Source organism: Nerophis ophidion, linkage group LG24 (genome assembly GCF_033978795.1).
Source record: "Nerophis ophidion isolate RoL-2023_Sa linkage group LG24, RoL_Noph_v1.0, whole genome shotgun sequence".
In the NCBI taxonomy this organism is placed as follows: domain Eukaryota; kingdom Metazoa; phylum Chordata; class Actinopteri; order Syngnathiformes; family Syngnathidae; genus Nerophis; species Nerophis ophidion.
In genome coordinates this window covers 4,159,624-4,185,778 of record NC_084634.1, presented here as the reverse complement: position 1 = coordinate 4,185,778, position 26,155 = coordinate 4,159,624, and the positions used below count along the sequence as shown (strand labels likewise).

Here is a 26,155-nt window from a genome sequence, read left to right as displayed (position 1 = left end):
CCCAGTGGGACGTCGGTGACAGTGACAATGATGACTATGAGAAACCTTGGAGAGGACCTCTAGGGGACCGAATCAATCAATCAATCAATGTTTATTTATATAGCCCCAAATCACAAATGTCTCAAAGGACTGCACAAATCATTACGACTACAACATCCTCGGAAGAACCCACAAAAGGGCAAGGAAAACTCACACCCAGTGGGCAGGGAGAATTCACATTCAGTGGGACGCCAGTGACAATGCTGACTATGAGAAACCTTGGAGAGGACCTCAGATGTGGGCAACCCCCCCCCTCTAGGGGACCGAAAGCAATGGATGTTGAGCAGGTCTAACATGATACTGTGAAAGTTCAATCCATACAACCGTGAGAGTCCAGTCCAAAGTGGATCCAACACATTAGCGAGAGTCCAGTCCATAGTGGAGCCAGCAGGAAACCATCCCAAGCGGAGGCGGGTCAGCAGCGCAGAGATATCCCAAGCCGATACACAGACGAGCGGTCCAGACTCTGGACATCCAGTACTTCATCCATGGCCATCGGACCGGACCCCCTCCACAAGGGAGAGTGGGACAGAGGAGAAAAAGAAAAAAAACGGCAGATCAACTGGTCTAAAAAAGGGGGTCTATTTAAAGGCTAGAGCAGGGGTCACCAACGCGGTGCCCGCGGGCACCAAGTCGCCCGTAAGGACCAGATGAGTCGCCCGCTGGCCTGTTCTAAAAACAGCTCAAATAGCAGCACTTACCAGTGAGCTGCCTCTATTTTTTAAATTGTATTTATTTACTAGCAAGCTGGTCTCGCTTTGCCGGACATTTTTAATTCTAAGAGAGACAAAACTCAAATAGAATTTGAAAATCCCAGAAAACATTTTAAAGACTTGGTCTTCACTTGTTTAAATAAATTCATTTATTTTTTTACTTTTCTTCTTATAACTTTCAGAAAGACAATTTTTGAGAAAAAATACAACCTTAAAAATGATTTTAGGATTTTTAAACACCTTTTTACCTTTTAAATTCCTTCCTCTTCTTTCCTAACAATTTAAATCAATGTTCAAGTAAATAAAAATAAAAATTATTGTAAAGAATAATAAATACATTTTAATGTAATTCTTCATTTTAGCTTCTGTTTTTTGATGAAGAATATTTGTGAAATATTTCTTCAAACTTATTATGATTAAAATTCAAAAAAATTATTCTGGCAAATCTAGAAAATCTGTAGAATCCATTTTAAATCTTATTTCAAAGTCTTTTGAATTTCTTTTAAAAGAGGAAAAAAGAAAAGAAACGGCAGATCAACTGGTCTAAAAAGGGGGTCTATTTAAAGGCTAGAGCAAGGGTCACCAACGCGGTGCCCGCGGGCACCAAGTCGCCCGTAAGGACCAGATGAGTCGCCCGCTGGCCTGTTCTAAAAATAGCTCAAATAGCAGCACTTACCAGTGAGCTGCCTCTATTTTTTTTTAAATTCTATTTATTTAGTAGCAAACTGGTCTCGCTTTGTCGGACATTTTTAATTCAAAGAGAGACAAAACTCAAACAGATTTTGAAAATCCCAGAAAATATTTTAAAGACTTGGTCTTCACTTAATTTTTTTTTACTTTGCTTCTTATAACTTTCAGAAAGACAATTTTAGAGAAAAAATACAACCTTAAAAATGATTTTAGGATTTTTAAACACATTTAACTTTTTAATTCCTGACAATTTAAATCAATGTTCAAGTACATTCATTTTTTTTATTGTAAAGAATAATAAATACATTTTAATTTAATTCTTCATTTTAGCTTCTGTTTTTCCGACGAAAAATATTTGTGAAATATTTCTTCAAACTTATGATAAAAATTCCCCAAAAATATTCTGGAAAATCTGTAGAATCAAATTTAAATCTTATTTCAAAGTCTTTTGAATTTCTTTTAAAATTTTTGTGCTGGAAAATCTGGAAGAAATAATGATTTGTCTTTGTTAGAAATATAGCTTGGTCCAATTTGTTATATATTCTAACAAAAGTGCAGATTGGATTTTAAACTATTTAAAACATGTCATCAAAACTCTAAAATTAATCTTAATCAGGAAAAATGACTAATGATGTTCCGTAAATTCTTTTTTTAATTTTTTCAAAAACATTCAAATTAGCTGGTTTTTCCTTTTTTATTTTTCGGTTGACTTTAGAATTTTAAAGAGTCGAAATGTAAGATGTGAAAATTTTCTTTTCTTTTTTTTCCCCTGTTTTCTCCTCTTTTAAACCATTCAATTAAGTGTTTTTTTCATCATTTATTCTCTACAAAAAACCTTCCGTAAAAGGAAAAAAAATGTACGATGGAATGACGGACAGAAAAAAACCATTTTTTTTGTATATATATATAGATTTATTTATTAAAAGGTAAATTGAGCAAATTGGCTATTTCTGGCAGTTTATTTAAGTGTGTATCAAACTGGTAGCCCTTGGCATTAATCAGTACCCAAGAAGTAGCTCTTGCTTTCAAAAAGGTTTAACAAATAATCACAACATTCCACGACTGTCCAACCAGTACAGAAAGTAACAGCAGATCTCTCGACGACACGGGTGTCCAACTCAAGGCCCGGGGGCCACAACATTTTTATTTGGCCCTCGAAAGCCTGGAAATAACATGCGCCATTAATTATATTTTCTTACTAAATGTATTAGTTCTTTCCATTTTGACAAAGAAAAAATACATGTACTCAATGCTATCGCATGTTTTTACACATTTAATTAAACATATATATTATAATGTCTGCGATGAGGTGGCGACTTGTCCAGGGTGTACCCCGCCTTCCGCCCGATTGTAGCTGAGATAGGCGCCAGCGCCCCCCGCGACCCCAAAAGGGAATAAGCGGTAGAAAATGGATGGATGGATGGATATTATAATGTAACAAATATAGGATTATACATTCAAACAATGTTATTGTTGAACTCCAAATAAATATTTATTATCTGCTTGACTTATGATTTCAAAGCAAGTTATTCAACAAATAGTATATATTTTACAGTGACTTTATGACATTTACTGCAGTTTTACAGCATTTTACTGTACATGAAAAAACAGTTTTTTATACTGTAAAAACAAACAAACAGTGGTACTGTGAATTATATTTATATAGCGCTTTTCTCTAGTGGCTCAAAGCGCTTTACATAGTGAAACCCAATATCTAAGTTCCATTTAAACCAGTGTGGGTGGCACTGGGAGCAGGTGGGTAAAGTGTCTTGCCCAAGGACACAACGGCAGTGACTAGAATGGCGGACGCGGGAATCGAACCCGCGACCCTCGAGTTGCCGGCAAGGCCGCTCTACCAACCGAGCTATGCCGCACTGTTTTGCGAGTCACGATAGTACACAGTCAAATTTTTCGTTTTTACGGTAAAATCCGGCAGCTAAATTGCCAGAATTTTACCGTAAAAATGCAGTTTTAAAACAAACCCCGTTTCCATATGAGTTGGGAATTTGTGTTTGATGTAAATAGAAACGGAATACAATTATTTGTAAATAATTTTCAACCCATATTCAGTTGAATATGCTACAAAGACAACATATTTGATGTTCAAACTCATAAAAAAATGTTTTTACTTGCAAATAATCATTAACTTTAGAATTTGATGCCAGCAACACCCGACAAAAAAGTTGGGAAAGGTGGCAACAAATACTGATTAAGTTGAGGAATGCTCATCAGACACTTATTTGGAACATGGGTATAAAAACAAGCTTCCCAAAAAAATGCTCAGTCTTTCACAAGAAAGGATGGGGCGAGGTACACCCCTTTGTCCACAACTGTGTGAGCAAATAGTCAAACAGTTTAAGAACAACCTCTCTCAAAGTGCAATTGCAAGAAATTTAGGGATTTCAACATCTACGCTCCGTTAAATCATCAAAAGGTTCAGAGAATCTGGAGAAATCACTCCACGTAAGCGGCATGGCCGGAAACCAACATTGAATGACCGTGACCTTCGATCCCTGTATCAAAAACCGACATCATACTCTAAAGGATATCACCACATGGGCTCAGGAACACTTCAGAAAACCACTGTCACTAAATACAGTTGGTCGCTACATCTGTAAGTGCAAGTTAAAGCTCTATTATGCAAAGCGAAAGCCATTAATCAACAACATCCAGAAACGCCACCAGCTTCTATGGGCCCGAGATCATCTAAGATGGACTGATGCAAAGTGAAAAAAGTGTTGTGTTGTCTGACGAGTCCACATCTCAAATTGTTTTTTCGAAATATTCCACATCGTGTCATCCGGACCAAAGGGGAAGCGAACCATCCAGACTGTTATCGACGCAAAGTTGAAAAGCCAGCATGTGTGATGGTATGGGGGTGCATTAGTACCCAAGGCATGGGTAACTTACACATCTGTGAAGGCACCATTAATGCTGAAAGGTACATACAGGTTTTGGAACAACATATGCTGCCGTCTTTTTCATGGACGCCCCTGCTTATTTCAGCAAGATAATGCCAAGCCACATTCAGCACGCGTTACAACAGTGTGGCTTTGTAAAAAAAAGAGTACAGGTACTTTCCTGGCCCGCCTGTAGTCCAGACCTGTCTCCCATGGAAAATGTGTGAAGTGTAAAATACGACAGGGGAGACCCCGGACTGTTGAAGGACTGAAGCTCTACATAAAACAAGAATGGGAAAGAATTCCACTTTCAAAGCTCCAACAATTAGTTTCCTCAGTTCCCAAACGTTTATTGAGTGTTGTTAAAAGAAAAGGTGATGTAACACAGTGGTGAACATGCCCTTTCCCAACTACTTTGGCACGTGTTGCAGCCATGAAATTCTAAGTTAATTATTATCTATCTTTGTAGCATATTCAACTGAATATGGGTTGGAAAGGATTTGTAAATCATTGTATTCTGTTTATATTTACATCGAACACAATTTCCCAACTCATATGGAAACAGGGTTTGTACATTTTTGTACATAAAATAAAAACAATGATCAAATGCATAGGCAATTGTGTAAATCATTCAGTGTTAGAACTGCTCATTTTAAACAAAACTAGTGCAAACTATGATTATCTTGCTTAATCAATACACAACAACTACTTGGTGATGTACTAAATACAAATGTTTTGGGGATCAATGTTATAAACATGAGCAACATACACTAAAGCAACAAAAACAATAAACATTTTCAGTGTTTTTCAGTAAAATATGTTCATTTCTGTGCATAAAACTGCCTTCAATGGAAGTGGAAAGAAATGCCTCGGATTTTGAAATGTAACTAGATGGAGGAATTCCTGAAAGAATGTTGAAGAGTTTGAATTTCCAAGAATGGCCCCCTGAAGGTGATAAAAATGATACAGAAGAAGAAGAAGAAGTTCTAGAAAATGATACAGAAGAAGAAGTTGAAGAAAAAGATACAGAAGAAGTTGAGGAAAATTATACAGAAGAAGAAGAATAATTTGAATAAAATGATACAGAAGTAGTTGAGGAAAATGATACAGAGGAAGAAAAAATTTAAGAAAATCATACCGAAGAAGAAGTTGAAGAAAAGGACACAGAACAAGAAGAAGATGAAGAAAATGATACAGAAGAAGAAGAAGAAGAAGTTGAAGAAAATGATACAGAAGAAGTTGAACAAAATGATACAGAAGAAGAAAAAATTTTAGAAAATTATATCGAAGGAGTTGAAGAAAATGATACAGAACAAGAAGAAGATGAAGAAAATGATATAGAAGAAGTTGAAGAAAATGATACAGAAGAAGAAGTTGTTGAAGAAAATGATACAGAAGAAGAAGAAGAATTTGAATAAAATGATACAGAAGTAGTTGAGGAAAATGATACAGAAGAAGTTGAACAAAATGATACAGAAAAAGAAAAGATTTAAGAAAATTATACCGAAGAAGAAGTTGAAGAAAATGACACAGAACAAGAAGAAGATGAAGAAAATGATATAGAAGAAGTTGAAGAAAATGATACAGAAGAAGAAGTTGTTGAAGAAAATGATACAGAAGAAGAAGAAGTTGAAAAAAATGATACAGAAGAAAAAGAATAATTTGAATAAAATGATACAGAAGTAGTTGAGGAAAATGATACAGAAGAAGAAAAAAATTTAAGAAAATTATACCGAAGAAGAAGAAGTTGAAGAAAATGACACAGAACAATAAGAAGATGAAGAAAATGATACAGAAGAAGTTGAAGAAAATGATACAGAAGAAGAAGTTGTTGAAGAAAATGATACAGAAGAAGAAGTTGAAGAAAATGATACAGAAGAAGAAGAAGTTTAGGAAAATGATACAGAAGAAGAAGTTGAAGAAAATGATACAGAACAAGAAGAAGATGAAGAAAATGATACAGAAGAAGTTGAAGAAAATGATACAGAAGAAGAAGAAGTTGAAGAAAATGATACAGAAGAAGTTGAAGAAAATGATACAGAAGAAGAAGAAGTTGAAGAAAATTATACAGAAGAAGTTGAGGAAAATGATACAGAAGAAGAAAAAATTTAAGAAAATTATACCGAAGAAGAAAAAGTTGAAGAAAATGACACAGAACAAGAAGAAGTTGAAGAAAATGACACAGAACAAGAAGAAGATAGAATAGAATAGAATAAAATAGAATAGAATAGAGTTTTATTGTCATTATTGCAATGAACAGGTTCAAAGAACAACGAAATTGGAGCAGCTCCTCCTAAGGTGCATATACATATACATGAAGAAAATGATACAGAAGAAGTTGAAGAAAATGATACAGAAGAAGAAGTTGTTGAAGAAAATGATACAGAAGAAGAAGTTGAAGAAAATGATACAGAAGAAGAAGAAGTTGAAGAAAATGATACAGAAGAAGAAAAACATTTAAGAAAATTATACCAAAGAAGAAGTTGAAGAAAATGACACAGAACAAGAAGAAGATGAAGAAAATGATACAGAAGAAGAAGAAGTTGAAGAAAATGATACAGAAGAAGAAGTTGAAGAAAATGATACAGAAGAAGTAGAGGAAAATGATACAGAAGATGTTGAGGAAAATGATACAGAAGAAGAAGAAGTTGAAGAAAATCATACAGAAGAAGTTGAGGAAAATGATACAGAAGAAGATGTTGAGGGAAATGATACAGAAGATGAAAAAGTTGAAGAAAATGATACAGAAGAAGATGTTGAGGAAAATGATACAGAAGATGAAGAAGTTGAAGAAAATGATACAGAAGAAGAAGTTGAAGAAAATGATACAGAAGAAGTTGAAGAAAATGATACAGAAGAAGAAGTTGAAGAAAATGATACAGAAGAAGAAGTTGAGGAAAATGATACAGAAGAAGATGTTGAGGAAAATGATACAGAAGATGAAGAAGTTGAAGAAAATGATACAGAAGAAGATGTTGAGGAAAATGACACAGAAGATGAAGAAGTTGAAGAAAATGATACAGAAGAAGATGTTGAGGAAAATGATACAGAAGATGAAGGAGTTGAAGAAAATGATACAGAAGAAGAAGTTGAAGAAAATGATACAGAAGTTGAAGAAAAAGACAAAGACGAAGAAGAAAAAAAAGACGAATTGGAAGAAAATGAAGAGGAATAAAAAGAAGAACAAGGGAAAAATGAAGAGAAGACCGGGGGCTGAGGTGGCCGTGGCAGTCATTTCCCGCCCTTTCAAGAAAAGGAGGGGGGGGGGGGGAGTAGGCTCAGCTTGCATCTGGCGATGGAAGACTGTGGAGAGGCTGTTAAAAAAAACAGGAATTCCTGGAAATTTGTAGAACGTGGAAAAATGGCGGTTTGAATTTCCAGGATGAGTTGAATCAGTTGAAAAATATGGGAATTGTTGGAAGTTTGAAAAATGGATAATTCATTTTGAATAGGAAAAATGCCACTAAAGACCGGGAATTTTCGAAAATCCTGGAATTTCAATGGGAATTTCATGGAAATTTGGGGATTTGGGGAAAAGACGATTTTTGGGGGGGAAGATGCTAATACATGTGGACGTTTTGAATGAGTTGGCGTTGGAATTTTTCAAATCGGTCGAGAAATGTTGAAATTGTAACATTTTTAATTGAGAAATGGTATTAAAGAATTCCTGGAAAAACGGGAATTTTTCGAGTTAAAAAACATCTTTATTTTTGTTCCGAATAAGAGGAATGTTTTGACCGTGGAACAGTTGAAATGCGTTGAAAAATGTGGAGGGAGAAGTCGCCAGAAAAAAGGGTAGAAATAGGGCTTTGGAAAAACAGGAATTCTGGAAAATCTTGGAATTGTTTTTAACTTGAAAAAAGATAGTTTAAATTTTCAGGATGGTGGTAATGTGTTGAAGGTGGAATGGTTTGAATCGGTTGAAAAATGTGGAAATGGTGGACGTTTGAAAAATGGACAATTCAGTTTGAATGGGGAAAATGTCCCGGAAAACTTGGAATTCTGGAAAATCTGGGAATTTTTGGAATTGGTCAAGGGAAAGCCTACGATTCCCGAATAGGCTGAACAGTTTGAAGTTGGAACGGTTTGAATCGGGTGAAAAATGTGGAAATGGTGGAAGTTGGAAAAATGGACAATTCATTTTGAATGGGAAAAATGTCCCGGAAAACCTGGGATTCTGGGTAATCCGGGAATTTTTGGAATTTGTCAAGGGAAGGCCCGTGATTCCCAAATAGGCTTAACAGTTTGAAGGTTGAATGGTTTGAATCAGATAAAAATGCGGGAGTTGTGGAACTTTGAAGAATGTCCTTTTGATTTCAATGGGAATTTCCCCGAAATTTGGGAATTTCGGGAAAAGTTTCCTAGAAAAAACTTGAATGTTGTGAATGAGTTGAAATGGTTGGTGTTGGAATTTTACAAGTCGGTGGAGAAATGTTGAAGTAGTAACATGTTGAATTGAGAAATGGTATTTACAGAATTCCTGGAATTTCGGGAATTTTTCGAGTTAAAAAAACATCTTTGTTTTTTGTTCTGATTAAGAGGAATGTTTTGGCCGTGGAACAGTTGAAATGCGTTGAAAAATGCTGAAGGAGGAATCGCCAGAAAAAAGGGTTGAAATAGGGTGTGGAAAATTGGGAATTGTGTGAATTCCTGGAATTTATTTGAACTTGGAAAAATAATAGTTTGACTTTCCAGGATGAGTGGAATATGTTGAACTTGAAACGTTTGGAATCGGTTGAAAAATGTGGAAATGGTGGACGTTTGAAAAATGGACAATTCAGTTTGAATGGGGAAAATGTCCCGGAAAACCTGGAATTCTGGGAAATCAGGGAATTTTTGGAATTCGTCAAGGGAAAACCTACGATTCCCGAATAGGCTGAACAGTTTGAAGTTGGAACAATTTGAATCGGGGGAAAAATGTGGAAATGGTGGAAGTTGGAAAAATGGACAATTCATTTTGAATGGGTAAATGACCCGGAAAACCTGGGATTCTGGGTAATCCGGGAATTTTTGGAATTTGTCAAGGGAAAGCCCGCGATTCCCAAATAGGCTGAACAGTTTGAAGGTTGAATGGTTTGAATCAGATAAAAATGTGGGAGTTGTGGAACTTTGAATAATGTCCTATTGATTTCAATTGGAATTTCGCCGAAATTTGGGAATCTCTCCGAAATTTGGGAATTTCGGGAAAAGTTTCCTAGAAAAAACTTGAATGTTGTGAATGAGTTGAAATGGTTGGTGTTGGAATTTTACAAGTCGGTGGAGAAATGTTGAAGTAGTAACATGTTGAATTGAGAAATGGTATTTACAGAATTCCTGGAATTTCGGGAATTTTTCGAGTTAAAAAAACATCTTTGTTTTTTGTTCCGATTAAGAGGAATGTTTTGACCGTGGAACAGTTGAAATGCGTTGAAAAATGTGGAAGGAGTAGTCGCCAGAAAAAAGGGTTGAAATAGGGTGTGGAAAACTGGGAATTGTGTGAATTCCTGGAATTTATTTGAACTTGGAAAAATAATAGTTTGACTTTCCAGGATGAGTGGAATATGTTGAACTTGAAACGTTTGGAATCGGTTGAAAAATGTGGAAATGGTGGAAGTTTGAAAAATGGACAATTCATTTTGAATGGGAAAAAATGTCCTGGAAAACCTGGGATTCTGGGTAATCTGGGAATTTTTGGAATTCGTCAAGGAAAAGCCTACAATTTCCGAATAGGCTGAACAGTTTGAATCAGGTGAAAAATGTGGAAATGGTGGAAATTGGAAAAATGGACAATTAATTTTGAATGGGAAAAATGTCCGGGAAACCTGGAATTCTGGGTAATCCGGGAATTTTTGGAATTTGTCAAGGGAAAACCCGCGATTCCCGAATAGGCTTAACAGTTTGAAGGTTGAATGGTTTGAATCAGATAAAAATGTGGGAGTTGTGGAACTTTGAAGAATGTCCTATTGATTTCAATGGGAATTTTGCCGAAATTTGGGAATCTCTCCGAAATTTGGGAATTTCGGGAAAAGTTTCCTAGAAAAAACTTGAATGTTGTGAATGAGTTGAAATGGTTGGTGTTGGAATTTTACAAGTCGGTGGAGAAATGTTGAAGTAGTAACATGTTGAATTGAGAAATGGTATTTACCGAATTCCTGGAATTTCGGGAATTTTTCGAGTTAAAAAAACATCTTTGTTTTTTGTTCTGATTAAGACGAATGTTTTGACCGTGGAACAGTTGAAATGCGTTGAAAAATGTGGAAGGAGTAGTCGCCAGAAAAAAGGGTTGAAATAGGGTGTGGAAAACTGGGAATTGTGTGAATTCCTGGAATTTATTTGAACTTGGAAAAATAGTTTGAATTTCCAGGATGAGTGGAATATGTTGAACTTGAAACGTTTGGAATCGGTTGAAAAATGTGGAATGGTGGAAGTTTGAAAAATGGACAATTCATTTTGAATGGGAAAAAATGTCCTGGAAAACCTGGGATTCTGGGTAATCTGGGAATTTTTGGAATTCGTCAAGGAAAAGCCTACAATTTCCGAATAGGCTGAACAGTTTGAATCAGGTGAAAAATGTGGAAATGGTGGAAATTGGAAAAATGGACAATTCATTTTGAATGGGAAAAATGTCCCGGAAAACCTGGGATTCTGGGTAATCCAGGAATTTTTGGAATTTGTCAAAGGAAAGCCCGCGATTCCCGAATAGGCTTAACAGTTTGAAGGTTGAATGGTTTGAATCAGATAAAAATGTGGGAGTTGTGGAACTTTGAAGAATGTCCTATTGATTTCAATGGGAATTTCCCCGAAATTTGGGAATTTCGGGAAAAGTTTCCTAAAAAAAAAACTTGAATGTTGTGAATGAGTTGAAATGGTTGGTGTTGGAAATTTACAAGTCGGTGGAGAAATGTTGAAGTAGTAACATGTTGAATTGAGAAATGGTATTTACAGAATTCCTGGAATTTCGGGAATTTTTCGAGTTAAAAAAACATCTTTGTTTTTTGTTCCGATTAAGAGGAATCTTTTGACCGTGGAACAGTTGAAATGCGTTGAAAAATGTGGAAGGAGTAGTCGCCAGAAAAAAGGGTTGAAATAGGGTGTGGAAAACTGGGAATTGTGTGAATTCCTGGAATTTATTTGAACTTGGAAAAATAGTTTGAATTTCCAGGATGAGTGGAATATGTTGAACTTGAAACGTTTGGAATCGGTTGAAAAATGTGGAAATGGTGGAAGTTTGAAAAATGGACAATTAATTTTGAATGGAAAAAAATGTCCTGGAAAACCTGGGATTCTGGGTAATCTGGGAATTTTTGGAATTAGTCAAGGAAAAGCCTACAATTTCCGAATAGGCTGAACAGTTTGAATCAGGTGAAAAATGTGGAAATGGTGGAAATTGGAAAAATGGACAATTCATTTTGAATGGGAAAAATGTCCGGGAAACCTGGAATTCTGGGTAATCTGGGAATTTTTGGAATTTTTCAAGGGAAGGCCCGCGATTCCCGAATAGGCTTAACAGTTTGAAGGTTGAATGGTTTGAATCAGATAAAAATGTGGGAGTTGTGGAACTTTGAAGAATGTCCTATTGATTTCAATGGGAATTTCCCCGAAATTTGGGAATTTCGGGAAAAGTTTCCTAGAAAAAACTTGAATGTTGTGAATGAGTTGAAATGGTTGGTGTTGGAATTTTACAAGTCGGTGGAGAAATGTTGAAGTAGTAACATGTTGAATTGAGAAATGGTATTTACAGAATTCCTGGAATTTCGGGAATTTTTCGGGTTAAAAAAACATCTTTATTTTTGTTCCGATTAAGAGGAATGTTTTGACCGTGGAACCGTTGAAATGCGTTGAAAAATGTGGAAGGAGTAGTCGCCAGAAAAAAGGGTTGAAATAGGGTGTGGAAAACTGGGAATTGTGTGAGTTCCTGGAATTTATTTGAACTTGGAAAAATAGTTTGAATTTCCAGGATGAGTGGAATATGTTGAACTTGAAACGTTTGGAATCGGTTGAAAAATGTGGAAATGGTGGAAGTTTGAAAAATGGACAATTCATTTTGAATGGGAAAAAATGTCCTGGAAATCCTGGGATTCTGGGTAATCTGGGAATTTTTGGAATTCGTCAAGGAAAAGCCTACAATTTCCGAATAGGCTGAACAGTTTGAATCAGGTGAAAAATGTGGAAATGGTGGAAATTGGAAAAATGGACAATTAATTTTGAATGGGAAAAATGTCCGGGAAACCTGGAATTCTGGGTAATCTGGGAATTTTTGGAATTTGTCAAGGGAAAGCCCGCGATTCCCGAATAGGCTTAACAGTTTGAAGGTTGAATGGTTTGAATCAGATAAGAATGTGGGAGTTGTGGAACTTTGAAGAATGTCCTATTGATTTCAATGGGAATTTCCCTGAAATTTGGGAATTTCCGGAAAAGTTTCCTAAAAAAAACTTGAATGTTGTGAATGAGTTGAAATGGTTGGTGTTGGAATTTTACAAGTCGGTGGAGAAATGTTGAAGTAGTAACATGTTGAATTGAGAAATGGTATTTACAGAATTCCTGGAATTTCGGGAATTTTTCGAGTTAAAAAAACATCTTTGTTTTTTGTTCTGATTAAGAGGAATGTTTTGACCGTGGAACAGTTGAAATGCGTTGAAAAATGTGGAAGGAGTAGTCGCCAGAAAAAAGGGTTGAAATAGGGTGTGGAAAATTGGGAATTGTGTGAATTCCTGGAATTTATTTGAACTTGGAAAAATAATAGTTTGACTTTCCAGGATGAGTGGAATATGTTGAACTTGAAACGTTTGGAATCGGTTGAAAAATGTGGAAATGGTGGAAGTTTGAAAAATGGACAATTCATTTTGAATGGGAAAAAATGTCCTGGAAAACCTGGGATTCTGGGTAATCTGGGAATTTTTGGAATTTGTCAAGGGAAAGCCGACAATTCCCGAATAGGCTGAACAGTTTGAAGTTGGAACGGTTTGAATCGGGTGAAAAATGTGGAAATGGTGGAAGTTGGAAAAATGGACAATTCATTTTGAATGGCAAAAATGTCCCGGAAAACCCTGAATTCTGGGTAATCCGGGAATTTTTGGAATTGGTCAAGGGAAAACCTACGATTCCCGAATAGGCTGAACAGTTTGAAGTTGGAACGGTTTGAATCGGGTGAAAAATGTGGAAATGGTGGAAGTTGGAAAAATGGACAATTCATTTTGAATGGCAAAAATGTCCCGGAAAACCTGGAATTCTGGGTAATCCGGGAATTTTTGGAATTCGTCAAGGGAAAGCCCACAATTCCCGAATAGGCTGAACAGTTTGAAGTTGGAACGGTTTGAATCGGGTGAAAAATGTGGAGAAGAATAATAATAAATAGAAGAATTTTGGTGTATGTTTTGGAGCATTCACACAACTATTGCCTGCGTGTCCCCACCCTTTCTCAAAAGGTGGGGTGTGGATGAGCGTGACCCCATCACTTGGGTGAACTCTCCTCCGTGATGGGACTCAGCTCCCTGGCTTTGTGCCTCCGGTGCCTCTTGCGCATCCGGATGATCCACTGGACGCTGAGTTTGGCAAAGTTGGCCGCCTTGAAGAAGGCCATAAAAACGCCGCACAGAATGGCCACCGAGCTCCACGCGTTTGCGGTCACAATCTGGGGAGAAAAAAACACCGGGGTCAAGCCACGCTTTTGCCAAATAGTACGTAAGTTATCACAAAACTTTAGCTTCCAATGAGTTCCCGGCGGGATCAACTAGGCGACGCGATTTGAATGGGTTGTTTTTAGGTTGGTCTCTCCAAAGCTTTGGAATAAATTGCAAAATACCTATTCTGTTCTGGGTGATCATTTAAACTCAGTTTATGTGTCATCAAAAGAACTTGGGATTGACCAGTAACTTAAATTCCCTTAGAGGAACATCTGGTCCAAACGCAACAACACTCACATTCACACACTAGGGACCATTTTAGTGTTGCCAATCAACCTATCCCCAGGTGCATGTCTTTGGAGGTGGGAGCAAGCCGGAGTACCCCGAGGGAACCCACGCAGTCACGGGGAGAACATGCAAACTCCACACAGAAAGATCCCGAGCGCAGGATCGAACCCAGGACTTTCGTATTGTTAGGCAGACGCACTAACTCCTCTCCACAAATTCCTTGCTTCTTGTTTGATGTAATTAGGGACCGAATGTCCTTTTGGGACAGAGAACCCTATTGTATTTCTAAGGTTTTATTATTAGGGTCCGCAGGCCTATTTCAAAGGACTCCACAGGAGTCCTTTGCAATGGGCCAAGGACCCTATTGAAACTGTAAGGTTTTATTCTTTATTATTAGGGTCCGCCAGGACCATTGCAAAGGACTCCACAGGAGTCCTTTGCAATGGTCAATGCAGTAGTGTGTATGAGTCAATGCAGTAGTGTGTATGAGAGAAAACATTTCAGTAATGAGTAGGGGACAAAAAACATAAATACTGTGTAGACGGATTTCAGCAGTGTGTAGGAGAGAAAAAAATTTGTATGAGAGGACAAAAAAATAGTAGTATGAGAGTAATTCAGTAGTGTGTCTGATTATGTGATAGTATTTCAGTAGTGTGTATGAGAGAAAACACGTCAGTAGTGTGTATGAGAGGAAAAAATGTGGTGTGTATGAGAGGATTTCAGTCGTGTGTAGGAGAGAAAAAAAGTATAGTTTGTATAAGAGGATTTCAGTAGTGTGTATGAGAGAAAAAACAGTAGTGTGTATGAGAGTATTTCACTACTGTGTATGATTGTATGAGAGTATTTCAGTAGTGTGAATGATAGAAAACATTTCAGTAGTGTATGAGAGGAATCATTTCAGTAGCGAGTACGAGAGAGAAAAAAATAAGCAGTGCGTATACGAGTATTTCAGTAGTGTGTAGGAGAGAAAAAATCTACAGTTTTTATGAGAGGATTTCAGTAGTGTGTATGAAAGAGTAAAAACACTAGTGTGTATGAGAGGAACTCAGTAGTGTGTATGATTGTATGAGAGTATTTCAGTAGTGTGTAGGAGTAAAAAAAATTCAGTAGTGTGTATGACAGAAAAAAATAAGTAGTGTAAAAGAGAGGATTTCAGTAGTGTGTAGGAGTCAAAAACATTCAGTAGTGTGTATGAAAGGATTTCAGTAGTGTGTATGAGAGTTATTTCAGTAGTGTGTATGAGTAAAAAAAATTCAGTAGTGTGCATGAGAGAAAGAAAATAAGTAGTGTGAATGAGAGGATTTCAGTAGTGTGTATGAGAGAAAAAAAATAAGTAGTGTGAATGAGAGTATTTCAATAGCGTGTATGATTGTAAGAGAGTATTTCAGTAGTGTGTAGGAGTCAAAAAATGTCAGTAGTGTGTATGAGAGAAAGAAAATAAGTAGTGTGAATGAGAGGATTTCAGTAGTGTGTATGAGAGTATTTCAGTCGTGTATATGAGACGATTTCAGTAGTGTGTATGAGAGACATTACCTGTCTGCGAAGTCACTAAACTTGGCGAACAGCATGTAAGTGATGGCGCTGAAATCCTCCTCCGTTTCGTTCTGACTAAACTGCATGAAGACCAGCTCCTTGTTCCTCACGTCCGAGGGGCCACGGACCACCAGCGCCTTCTTCTGCCACGCCAACCGTTAGCGTCAGGTTGCTGCCGGGGGGATATGCCGCCACACTTTGGGACTGACCTGTGTTCCGTTGGTGAAGGGTCTCTGGTAGGTCACCTCCTTGATGACGCAGTCCCCCGCCTGGGGCTTGCCGGGGTCCACCAGAGGCGGGATGCGGTCGTGGTCGTGGTGGCGACAGCTCAGCAGCTGCGCGTTGCCCGGGTACAGAGCGATACCTGCAACCACGGAAGGAACACCGCTCAAGCACTGAGGCAGCAGGAAATAGTTTAGCATCTTTGTTTTTCTACCTGTCGACTGTCAGTTTAGCATCTTTGTTTTCTACCCGTCGACTGTCAGTTTAGCATCTTTGTTTTCTACCCGTCGACTGTCAGTTTAGCATCTTTGTTTTCTACCCGTCGACTGTCGGTTTGGCATCTTTGTTTTCTACCCGTCGACTGTCAGTTTAGCATCTTTGTTTTCTACCCGTCGACTGTCAGTTTAGCATCTTTGTTTTCTACCCGTCGACTGTCGTTTGGCATCTTTGTTTTCTACCCGTCGACTGTCAGTTTAGCATCTTTGTTTTCTACCCGTCGACTGTCAGTTTAGCATCTTTGTTTTCTACCCGTCGACTGTCGGTTTGGCATCTTTGTTTTCTACCCGTCGAATGTCAGTTTGGCATCTTTGTTTTCCACTTGTCAACCGTCAGTTTAGCATCTTTGTTTTCCACCTGTCAACTGTCAGTTTAGTATCTTTGTTTTCTACCTGTCAACTGTCAGTTTAGCATGTTTGTTTTCTACCCGTCGACTGTCAGTTCAGCATCTTTGTTTTCTACCTGTCAACTGTCAGTTTAGCATCTTTGTTTTCTACCCGTCGACTATCAGTTCAGCATCTTTGTTTTCTACCCGTCGACTGTCAGTTTAGCATCTTTGTTTTCTACCCGTAGACTGTCAGTTCAGCATCTTCGGTTTCTACCTGTCAACTGTCAGTTTAGCATCTTTGTTTTCTACCCGTCGACTGTCGGTTTGGCATCTTTGTTTTCTACCCGTCGAATGTCAGTTTGGCATCTTTGTTTTCCACTTGTCAACCGTCAGTTTAGCATCTTTGTTTTCCACCTGTCAACTGTCAGTTTAGCATCTTTGTTTTCTACCTGTCGACTGTCAGTTCAGCATCTTTGTTTTCTACCTGTCGACTGTCAGTTTAGCATCTTTGTTTTCTCCCTGTCGACTGTCAGTTTAGCATCTTTGTTTTCTACCCGTCGACTGTCAGTTCAACATCTTTGTTTTCTACCTGTCAACTGTCAGTTCAGCATCTTTGTTTTCCACCTGTCAACTGTCAGTTTTGCATTTTTGTTTTTTTACCTGTCGACTGTCGCTTTAGCATCTTTGTTTTCTCCCTGTCAACTGTCAGTTTAGCATCTTTGTTTTCTACCCATCGACTGTCAGTTCAGCATCTTTGTTTTCTACCTGTCAACTGTCAGTTTAGCATCTTTGTTTTCTACCCGTCGACTGTCAGTTCAGCATCTTTGTTTTCCACCCGTCGACTGTCAGTTTAGCATCTTTGTTTTCTACCTGTCGACTGTCAGTTCAGCATCTTTGTTTTCTACCCGTCGACTGTCAGTTTAGCATCTTTGTTTTCTACCTGTCAACTGTCAGTTCAGCATCTTTGTTTTCTACCCGTCGACTGTCAGTTTAGCATCTTTGTTTTCTACCTGTCAACTGTCAGTTCAGCATCTTTGTTTTCTACCCGTCGACTGTCAGTTTAGCATCTTTGTTTTCTACCTGTCAACTGTCAGTTCAGCATCTTTGTTTTCTACCCGTCGACTGTCAGTTCAGCATCTTTGTTTTCTACCCGTCGACTGTCGGTTTTGCATCTTTGTTTTCCACCCGTCAACTCTCAGATTTGCATCTTTGTTTTCTACCTGTCAACTGTCAGTTTAGCATCTTTGTTTTCTACCTGTCAACTGTCAGTTCAGCATCTTTGTTTTCTACCTGTCAACTGTCAGTTTAGGTTGCTCGCCGACTCCTCATCACCACTTCAAGATGGCCGCCCAATTTCTCGCCTCACAGCAGCCAATGCTGCGTCTCCTTCTAAGATGTCTATGGTTCAGACCGCAAGTATCCACGTAAAAAGGGGTGTGTCCTGTGGTACCCACCCGGCGGCGAGAAGACGTCCACCTCCCTGTAGGTGACGGACATGACCGGGTTGTTGAGCTTCTCCAGGAAGTCGGAGATGGTCTGGTAGGCCAGGAAGGCGGCCACGGCGGTGAGGAGCAGGTAGATGAAGATGAGCACCACCGTGAAGACGTTCTTCAGGCAGGTCTTGCTCACCATGACGGACGACGGGCTGCCCCTCGCCTCGTCCTCTGCCAACACCGGAGAAGTCGCGTGAAGGAGCGTACAAACTGTGGTACCTGTACTCCATCTAGTGGTACACCGAGGAACCACTTGATCAAAGTACAGTGTTTTATTCTCCTGGATTCAAATGTTACTGTTCAAACTGACAGGGGCCAAAAATATGAAACACACTTATGTTTTTGATTGATACGTCGGCCTACTACGCTACTGTATTTCCTGTTGTCATTATGGTGGTACTTAATGAATACTTAGGTCTACTACACTACTGTATTTTAATGTTGTCATTATGGTGGTACTTAATGAATACTTAGGTCTAATACAATACTGTAGTTTAATGTTGTCATTATGGTGGTACTTAATGAATACTTAGGTCTACGACACTACTGTATTTTAATGTTGTCATTATGGTGGTACTTAATGAATACTTTGGTCTACTACACTACTGTATTTTAATGTTGTCATTATAGTGGTACTTAATGAATACTTAGGTCTACTACACTACTGTATTTTAATGTTGTCATTATAGTGGTACTTAATGAATACTTAGGTCTACTACACTACTGTATTTAATGTTGTCATTATGGTGGTACTTAATGAATACTTAGGTCTACTACACTACTGTATGTTAATGTTGTCATTATGGTGGTACTTAATGAATACTTAGGTCTACTACACTACTGTATTTTAATGTCATTATGGTGGTACTTAACGAACACTTAGGTCTACTACACTACAGTATTTTAATGTTGTCATTATGGTGGTACTTAATGAGTACTTAGGTCTACTACACTACTGTATTTTAATGTTGTCATTATGGTGGTACTTAATGAATACTTAGGTCTACTACGCTACTGTATTTTAATGTTCTCATTATGGTGGTACTTAATGAATACTTTGGTCTACTACACTACTGTATTTTAATGTTGTCATTATAGTGGTACTTAATGAATACTTAGGTCTACTACACTACTGTATTTTAATGTTGTCATTATAGTGGTACTTAATGAATACTTAGGTCTACTACACTACTGTATTTAATGTTGTCATTATGGTGGTACTTAATGAATACTTAGGTCTACTACACTACTGTATGTTAATGTTGTCATTATGGTGGTACTTAACGAACACTTAGGTCTACTACACTACTGTATGTTAATGTTGTCATTATGGGGATACTTAATGAATACTTAGGTCTACTACACTACTGTATGTTAATGTTGTCATTATGGTGGTACTTAATGAATACTTAGGTCTACTACACTACTGTATGTTAATGTTGTCATTATGGTGGTACTTAATGAATACTTAGGTCTACTACACTACTGTATTTTAATGTTGTCATTATGGTGGTATTTAATGAATACTTAGGTCTTCTACACTACTGTATTTTAATGTTGTCATTATGGTGGTACGTAATGAATACTTAGGTCTACTACACTACTGTATTTTAATGTCATTATGGTGGTACTTAATGAATACTTAGGTCTACTACACTACTGTATTTTAATGTTGTCATTATGGTGGTACTTAATGAATACTTAGGTCTACTACACTAATGTATTTTAATGTTGTCATTATGGTGGTATTTAATGAATACTTAGGTCTACTACACTACTGTATTTTAATGTTTTCATTATGGTGGTACTTAATGAATACTTAGGTCTACTACACTACTGTATTTTAATGTTGTCATTATGGTGGTACTTAATGAATACTTAGGTCTACAACACTACTGTATTTTAATGTTTTCATTATGGTGGTACTTAATGAATACTTAGGTCTACTACACTGCTGTATTTTAATGTTGTCATTTTGGTGGTACTTAATGAATACTTAGGTCTACTACACTGCTGTATTTTAATGTTGTCATTTTGGTGGTACTTAATGAATACTTAGGTCTACTACACTACTGTATTTTAATGTTGTCATTATAGTGGTACTTAATGAACACTTAGGTTTACTACACTACTGTATTTAATGTTGTCATTATAGTGGTACTTAATGAATACTTAGGTCTACTACGCTACTGTATTTTAATGTTGTCATTATGGTGGTACTTAATGAATACTTAAGTCTACTACGCTACTGTATTTTAATGTCATTATGGTGGTACTTAATGAATACTTAGGTCTTCTACACTACTGTATTTTAATGTTGTCATTATGGTGGTACTTAATGAATACTAAGGTCTACTACACTACTGTATGTTAATGTTGTCATTATGGTGGTACTTAATGAATACTTAGGTCTACTACACTACTGTATGTTAATGTTGTCATTATGGTGGTACTTAATGAATACTTAGGTCTACTACGCTACTGGGTTTTAATGTTGTCATTATGGTGGTACTTAATGAATACTTAGGTCTACTACGCTACTGTATTTTAATGTTCTCATTATGGTGGTACTTAATGAATACTTTGGTCTACTACACTACTGTATTTTAATGTTGTCATTATAGTGGTACTTAATGAATACTTAGGTCTACTACACTACTGTATTTTAATGTTGTCATTATGGTGGTACTTAATGAATACTTAGGTCTACTACACTACTGTATTTTAATGTTCTCATTATGGTGGTACTTAATGAATACTTTGGTCTACTACACTACTGTATTTTAATGTTGTCATTATAGTGGTACTTAATGAATACTTAGGTCTACTACACTACTGTATTTAATGTTGTCATTATGGTGGTACTTAATGAATACTTAGGTCTACTACACTACTGTATGATAATGTTGTCATTATGGTGGTACTTAATGAATACTTAGGTCTACTACACTACTGTATTTTAATGTCATTATGGTGGTACTTAACGAACACTTAGGTCTACTACACTACTGTATGTTAATGTTGTCATTATGGGGATACTTAATGAATACTTAGGTCTACTACACTACTGTATGTTAATGTTGTCATTATGGTGGTACTTAATGAATACTTAGGTCTACTACGCTACTGTATTTTAATGTCATTATGGTGGTACTTAATGAATACTTAGGTCTACTACACTACTGTATGTTAATGTTGTCATTATGGTGGTACTTAATGAATACTTAGGTCTACTACGCTACTGTATTTTAATGTCATTATGGTGGTACTTAATGAATACTTAGGTCTACTACACTACTGTATTTAATGTTGTCATTATGGTGGTACTTAATGAATACTTAGGTCTACTACGCTACTGTATTTTAATGTCATTATGGTGGTACTTAATGAATACTTAGGTCTACTACACTACTGTATTTTAATGTTGTCATTATGGTGGTACTTAATGAATACTTAGGTCTACTACACAACTGTATTTTAATGTCATTATGGTGGTACTTAATGAATACTTAGGTCTACTACACTACTGTATTTTAATGTCATTATGGTGTTACTTAATGAATACTTAGGTCTTCTACACTACTGTATGTTAATGTTGTCATTATGGTGGTACTTAATGAATACTTAGGTCTACTACACTACTGTATGTTAATGTTGTCATTATGGTGGTACTTAATGAATACTTAGGCCTACTACGCTACTGTATTTTAATGTTGTCATTATGGTGGTACTTAATGAATACTTAGGTCTACTACGCTACTGTATTTTAATGTCATTATGGTGGTACTTAATGAATACTTAGGTCTACTACGCGACTGTATTTTAATGTTGTCATTATGGTGGTACTTAATGAATACTTAGGTCTACTACGCTACTGTATTTTAATGTGGTCATTATGGTGGTACTTATTGAATACTTAGGTCTACTACGCTACTGTATTTTAATGTTGTCCTTACCTGGTGAAACGCTGTCGTCGGGATCCTGGTCGTCTTCAACCGGGTCCCCAAAGAAGTCCGAAGACCGCCCGTTGTTCTCGACATTGGCGTCGTCGTCATCGTTGAACTGCAAAGTTCAAAATCCATTAGATATTTAATATATTCCAAAACATTTTTTGTTGGAATTGTTTCTCTGGCTTAAGTACGTTCAGTTTGTAGGTAAAAAAAAAAAATGATACATTAAATCAATTCACTGTAACAAGAGAGCAGCCATAACTGCAAAATGGGTGTGACTCCCCTGGTCATGCGTTAAAAATAAGTTTGGAGCGGGAGGGGAAGAAAAAAAGATAAACAGAGGGGGAAATTGCAGGGACAAGAGTGGGAGATAAGATAAAGACGACAACAACAACAACAACAGAACAAATAATACAATATGTACAAATATGATAGTAAAAGTGATAGCAGAGAAAGAGTTAGTGAAGTAAATACTAATAAGACAGAAATGACAATGAACATTATTACACTACGAATGGATCCATACAAATAACTATTGATAATGAATAATAACAATAATGACCTCTATTAACAACAATACAATTGTTTCAAATGCAACAATACATAAATGCAATGATAACTTGTATTAGGAGAAAAAAGCAGAGAAGTGGAGGGGAAGAAAGAGAAGCAAACCATATTAACCTATGTACTGTATGTATGTATGTATGCATGTACTGTATTTGTGTATGCATGTACTGTATTTGTGTATGCATGTACTGTATTTGTGTATGTATGTACTGTATGTATTTGTGTATGTATGTATGTATGTATGTATGCATGTACTGTATTTGTGTATGCATGTACTGTATTTGTGTATGTATGTACTGTATTTGTGTATGTATGTATGTATGTATGTATGTATGCATGTACTGTATTTGTGTATGCATGTACTGTATTTGTGTATGTATGTACTGTATTTGTGTATGTATGTATGTATTTGTGTATGTATGTACTGTATTTGTGTATGTATGTACTGTATTTGTGTATGTATGTACTCTATGTATGTACTGTATGTATTTGTGTATGCATGTACTGTATTTGTGTATGTATGTATGTATTTGTGTATTTATGTATGTATTTGTGTATGTATGTACTCTATGTATGTACTGTATGTATTTGTGTATGCATGTACTGTATTTGTATATGTATGTATGTATTTGTGTATGTATGTACTCTATGTATGTACTGTATGTATTTGTGTATGCATGTACTGTATTTGTGTATGTATGTATGTATTTGTGTATTTATGTATGTATTTGTGTATGTATGTACTCTATGTATGTACTGTATGTATTTGTGTATGCATGTACTGTATTTGTGTATGTATGTATGTATTTGTGTATTTATGTATGTATTTGTGTATGTATGTACTCTATGTATGTACTGTATGTATTTGTGTATGCATGTACTGTATTTGTATATGTATGTATGTATTTGTGTATGTATGTACTCTATGTATGTACTGTATGTATTTGTGTATGCATGTACTGTATTTGTGTATGTATGTATGTATTTGTGTATTTATGTATGTATTTGTGTATGTATGTACTCTATGTATGTACTGTATGTATTTGTGTATGCATGTACTGTATTTGTGTATGTATGTATGTATTTGTGTAGTTATGTATGTATTTGTGTATGTATGTAGTCTATGCATGTACTGTATGTATTTGTGTAAGCATGTACTGTATTTGTGTGTATGTATGTATATGTATGTGTGCATGTATGTACTCTATATATGTACTGTATGTATTTGTGTATGCATGTATTGTATTTGTGTATTTATGTATGTATGTATTTTTGTACGCATGTACTGTATTTGTGTACGTATGTATTGTATTTGTACATGTATGCACGTGTGTGTGTGTGTATGTATGTACTGTATTTGTGTATGTATGTAGTCTATGTATGTACTGTATGTATTTGTGTAAGCATGTATTGTATTTGTGTGTATGTATGTACTGTATTTGTGTATGTATGTAGTCTATGTATATACTGTATGTGTTTGTGTAAGCATGTACTGTATTTGCGTATGTATGTATGTATGTATGTATTTGTGCATGTATGTACTCTATGTATGTACTGTATGTATTTTTGTACACATGTACTGTATTTGTGTACGTATGTACTGTATTTGTGCATGTATGCACGTGTGTGTATGTATGTACTGTATTTGTGTATATATTCACGTGTGTATGCATGTACTGTATTTGTGTATGTTTGTGTATGTATGTATTGTATTTGTGTATGTATGTATGCATGTGTGTGTATGTATGTATTTGTTTATGTATGTATTGTATTTGAGTATGGTATGTATGTATTTGTGTATGTATGTACTGTGTTTGTGTATGTATGTATTGTATTTGAGTATGTAGGTGTGTGTGTATTTGTGTATGGATGTACTGTATTTGTATATGTATGTATTGATTTTTGTGTATGTATGCATGTGTGTGTATGTATGTATTGTATGAGTATTTAGGTATGTATGTATTTGTGTATGTATGTACTCTATGTATGTAATGTATGTATTTGTGTATGCATGTATGTATGTATTCGTGTATGCATGTATTGTATTTGTGTATTTATGTATGTATTTGTGTATGTATGTAGTCTATGCATGTACTGTATGTATTTGTGTAAGCATGTACTGTATTTGTGTATGTATGTATGTGTGCATGTATATACTCTATGTATGTACAGTATGTATTTGTGTATGTATGTATGTATGTATGTATTTTTGTACGCATGTACTGTATTTGTGTACGTATGTACTGTATTTGAGTATGTATGTAGTCTGTGTGTACTGTATGTATTTGTGTAAGCATGTACTGTATTTGTGTATGTATGTATGTATGTATTTGTGCATGTATCTACTCTATGTATGTACTGTATGTATTTGTGTATGTATGTACTGTATTTGTGTTTGTATGTATGTATGTATGTATGTACTGTATTTGTGTATGTATGTAGTCTATGTATATACTGTATGTATTTGTGTATGTATGCATGTACTTTATTTGTCATTTAAAGTCATTTGACGGCTAAAAATAGCACATTGTAAGAATACTACAGTTGGATTACAAATCAACAATATTTCAAGATATTAAGTACAGTCATTTTTCCAGTACACATAATAAGCAACATCCTTTTATAAATGTTAGGTAGGAGATTATTAAAAAAAATATATATACAAAAAAGCGAATATATCACATGAAATACACAGAAGTTATAGTAGAACCTGGACTGTGTCAACACATCAATAAAACAAACAAGTACAGCAAATATTGTAAAAGTTAATTCACTTTAAAACCCACAGCGTGTTTGGTTAGTGTAATGTAATGTAATGAATGCAAATATTCAGCAGTTGGGACACTTTCATACAAAAAAAATACAAAATAAACATCAAGTCAGCTCATTTTCTCAGGAAGCTTCATTTCCGGTACTGGCAGTCACGTGACGTCACGTGTCCGGCACAAACACACACACACACACACACATTATTATTAAAGTCGAAATACATGAAATAAATAAGTATTTTACCTCTTGGTACGTGTTGTCTTTGCCGAGCATTCCTTAGGCTCCACGGAAGGACTCTTTCAACTTTCACTCAACATGTTTTCAGGAGGAGGACGTTTGTCGCAAAAAAAAAAAAAGTGTTTAAAAGATCCTCCCACGATAAGAGACACGCCCTTTTTTAAAGTGCCGAACAACACTAAAACGTTAATTTATGTCCTGCGAGTCCTTACTAACTTAGGCTACATGGAAAGATGAAACAACATAAAAGTGTCTAACCTATTTTTTATTGGACTTGTCTTTATACAGAATACGCCTTTAGCTCTTATTTTGAAAGCGCGCAAAGCAGAAGTGCGGAAGCGGAACTTGAAGACAAAACGAAATAAAGTGGTCCTCGTGTAAATCTAGAGCGTCCGTGTTTGTTATTTTGTAGTTTTATACATTATAGGCCACATATATAAACCCTCGGTTATAATTGTTTTTCTTTGGCGTTATGTAAAAGCTATTTTGTCGTAGCAGGAAATGCGGTACACACGCCGGCCTGTGAGCGGCGCTGTATCAGCAAAAAG

General features: G+C 36.2%; 1 protein-coding gene across 2 annotated transcripts; it reads right to left on the bottom strand.

Annotated features, from left to right (window-relative positions):
- Positions 1-5,145: 5,145 nt before the first annotated feature.
- On the bottom strand, positions 5,146-26,135 carry pacc1 (proton activated chloride channel 1). 2 transcript variants are annotated; one of them, XM_061886842.1, is made up of 6 exons: positions 25,614-26,135; positions 22,041-22,146; positions 18,046-18,255; positions 15,975-16,129; positions 15,766-15,905; positions 5,146-13,952 (listed from the first exon to the last, which is right to left on the bottom strand). In XM_061886842.1, exons 1-6 carry the CDS (start codon positions 25,641-25,643, stop codon positions 13,946-13,948), a joined length of 648 nt encoding a protein of 215 aa, XP_061742826.1. In that variant the 5' UTR covers positions 25,644-26,135; the 3' UTR covers positions 5,146-13,945. The 2 variants fall into 2 exon arrangements, with proteins under 2 accessions (XP_061742826.1, XP_061742825.1); XM_061886841.1 differs by having other exon boundaries at positions 15,766-15,908; positions 25,614-26,130.
- Between the last annotated feature and the right edge of the window lie 20 nt (positions 26,136-26,155).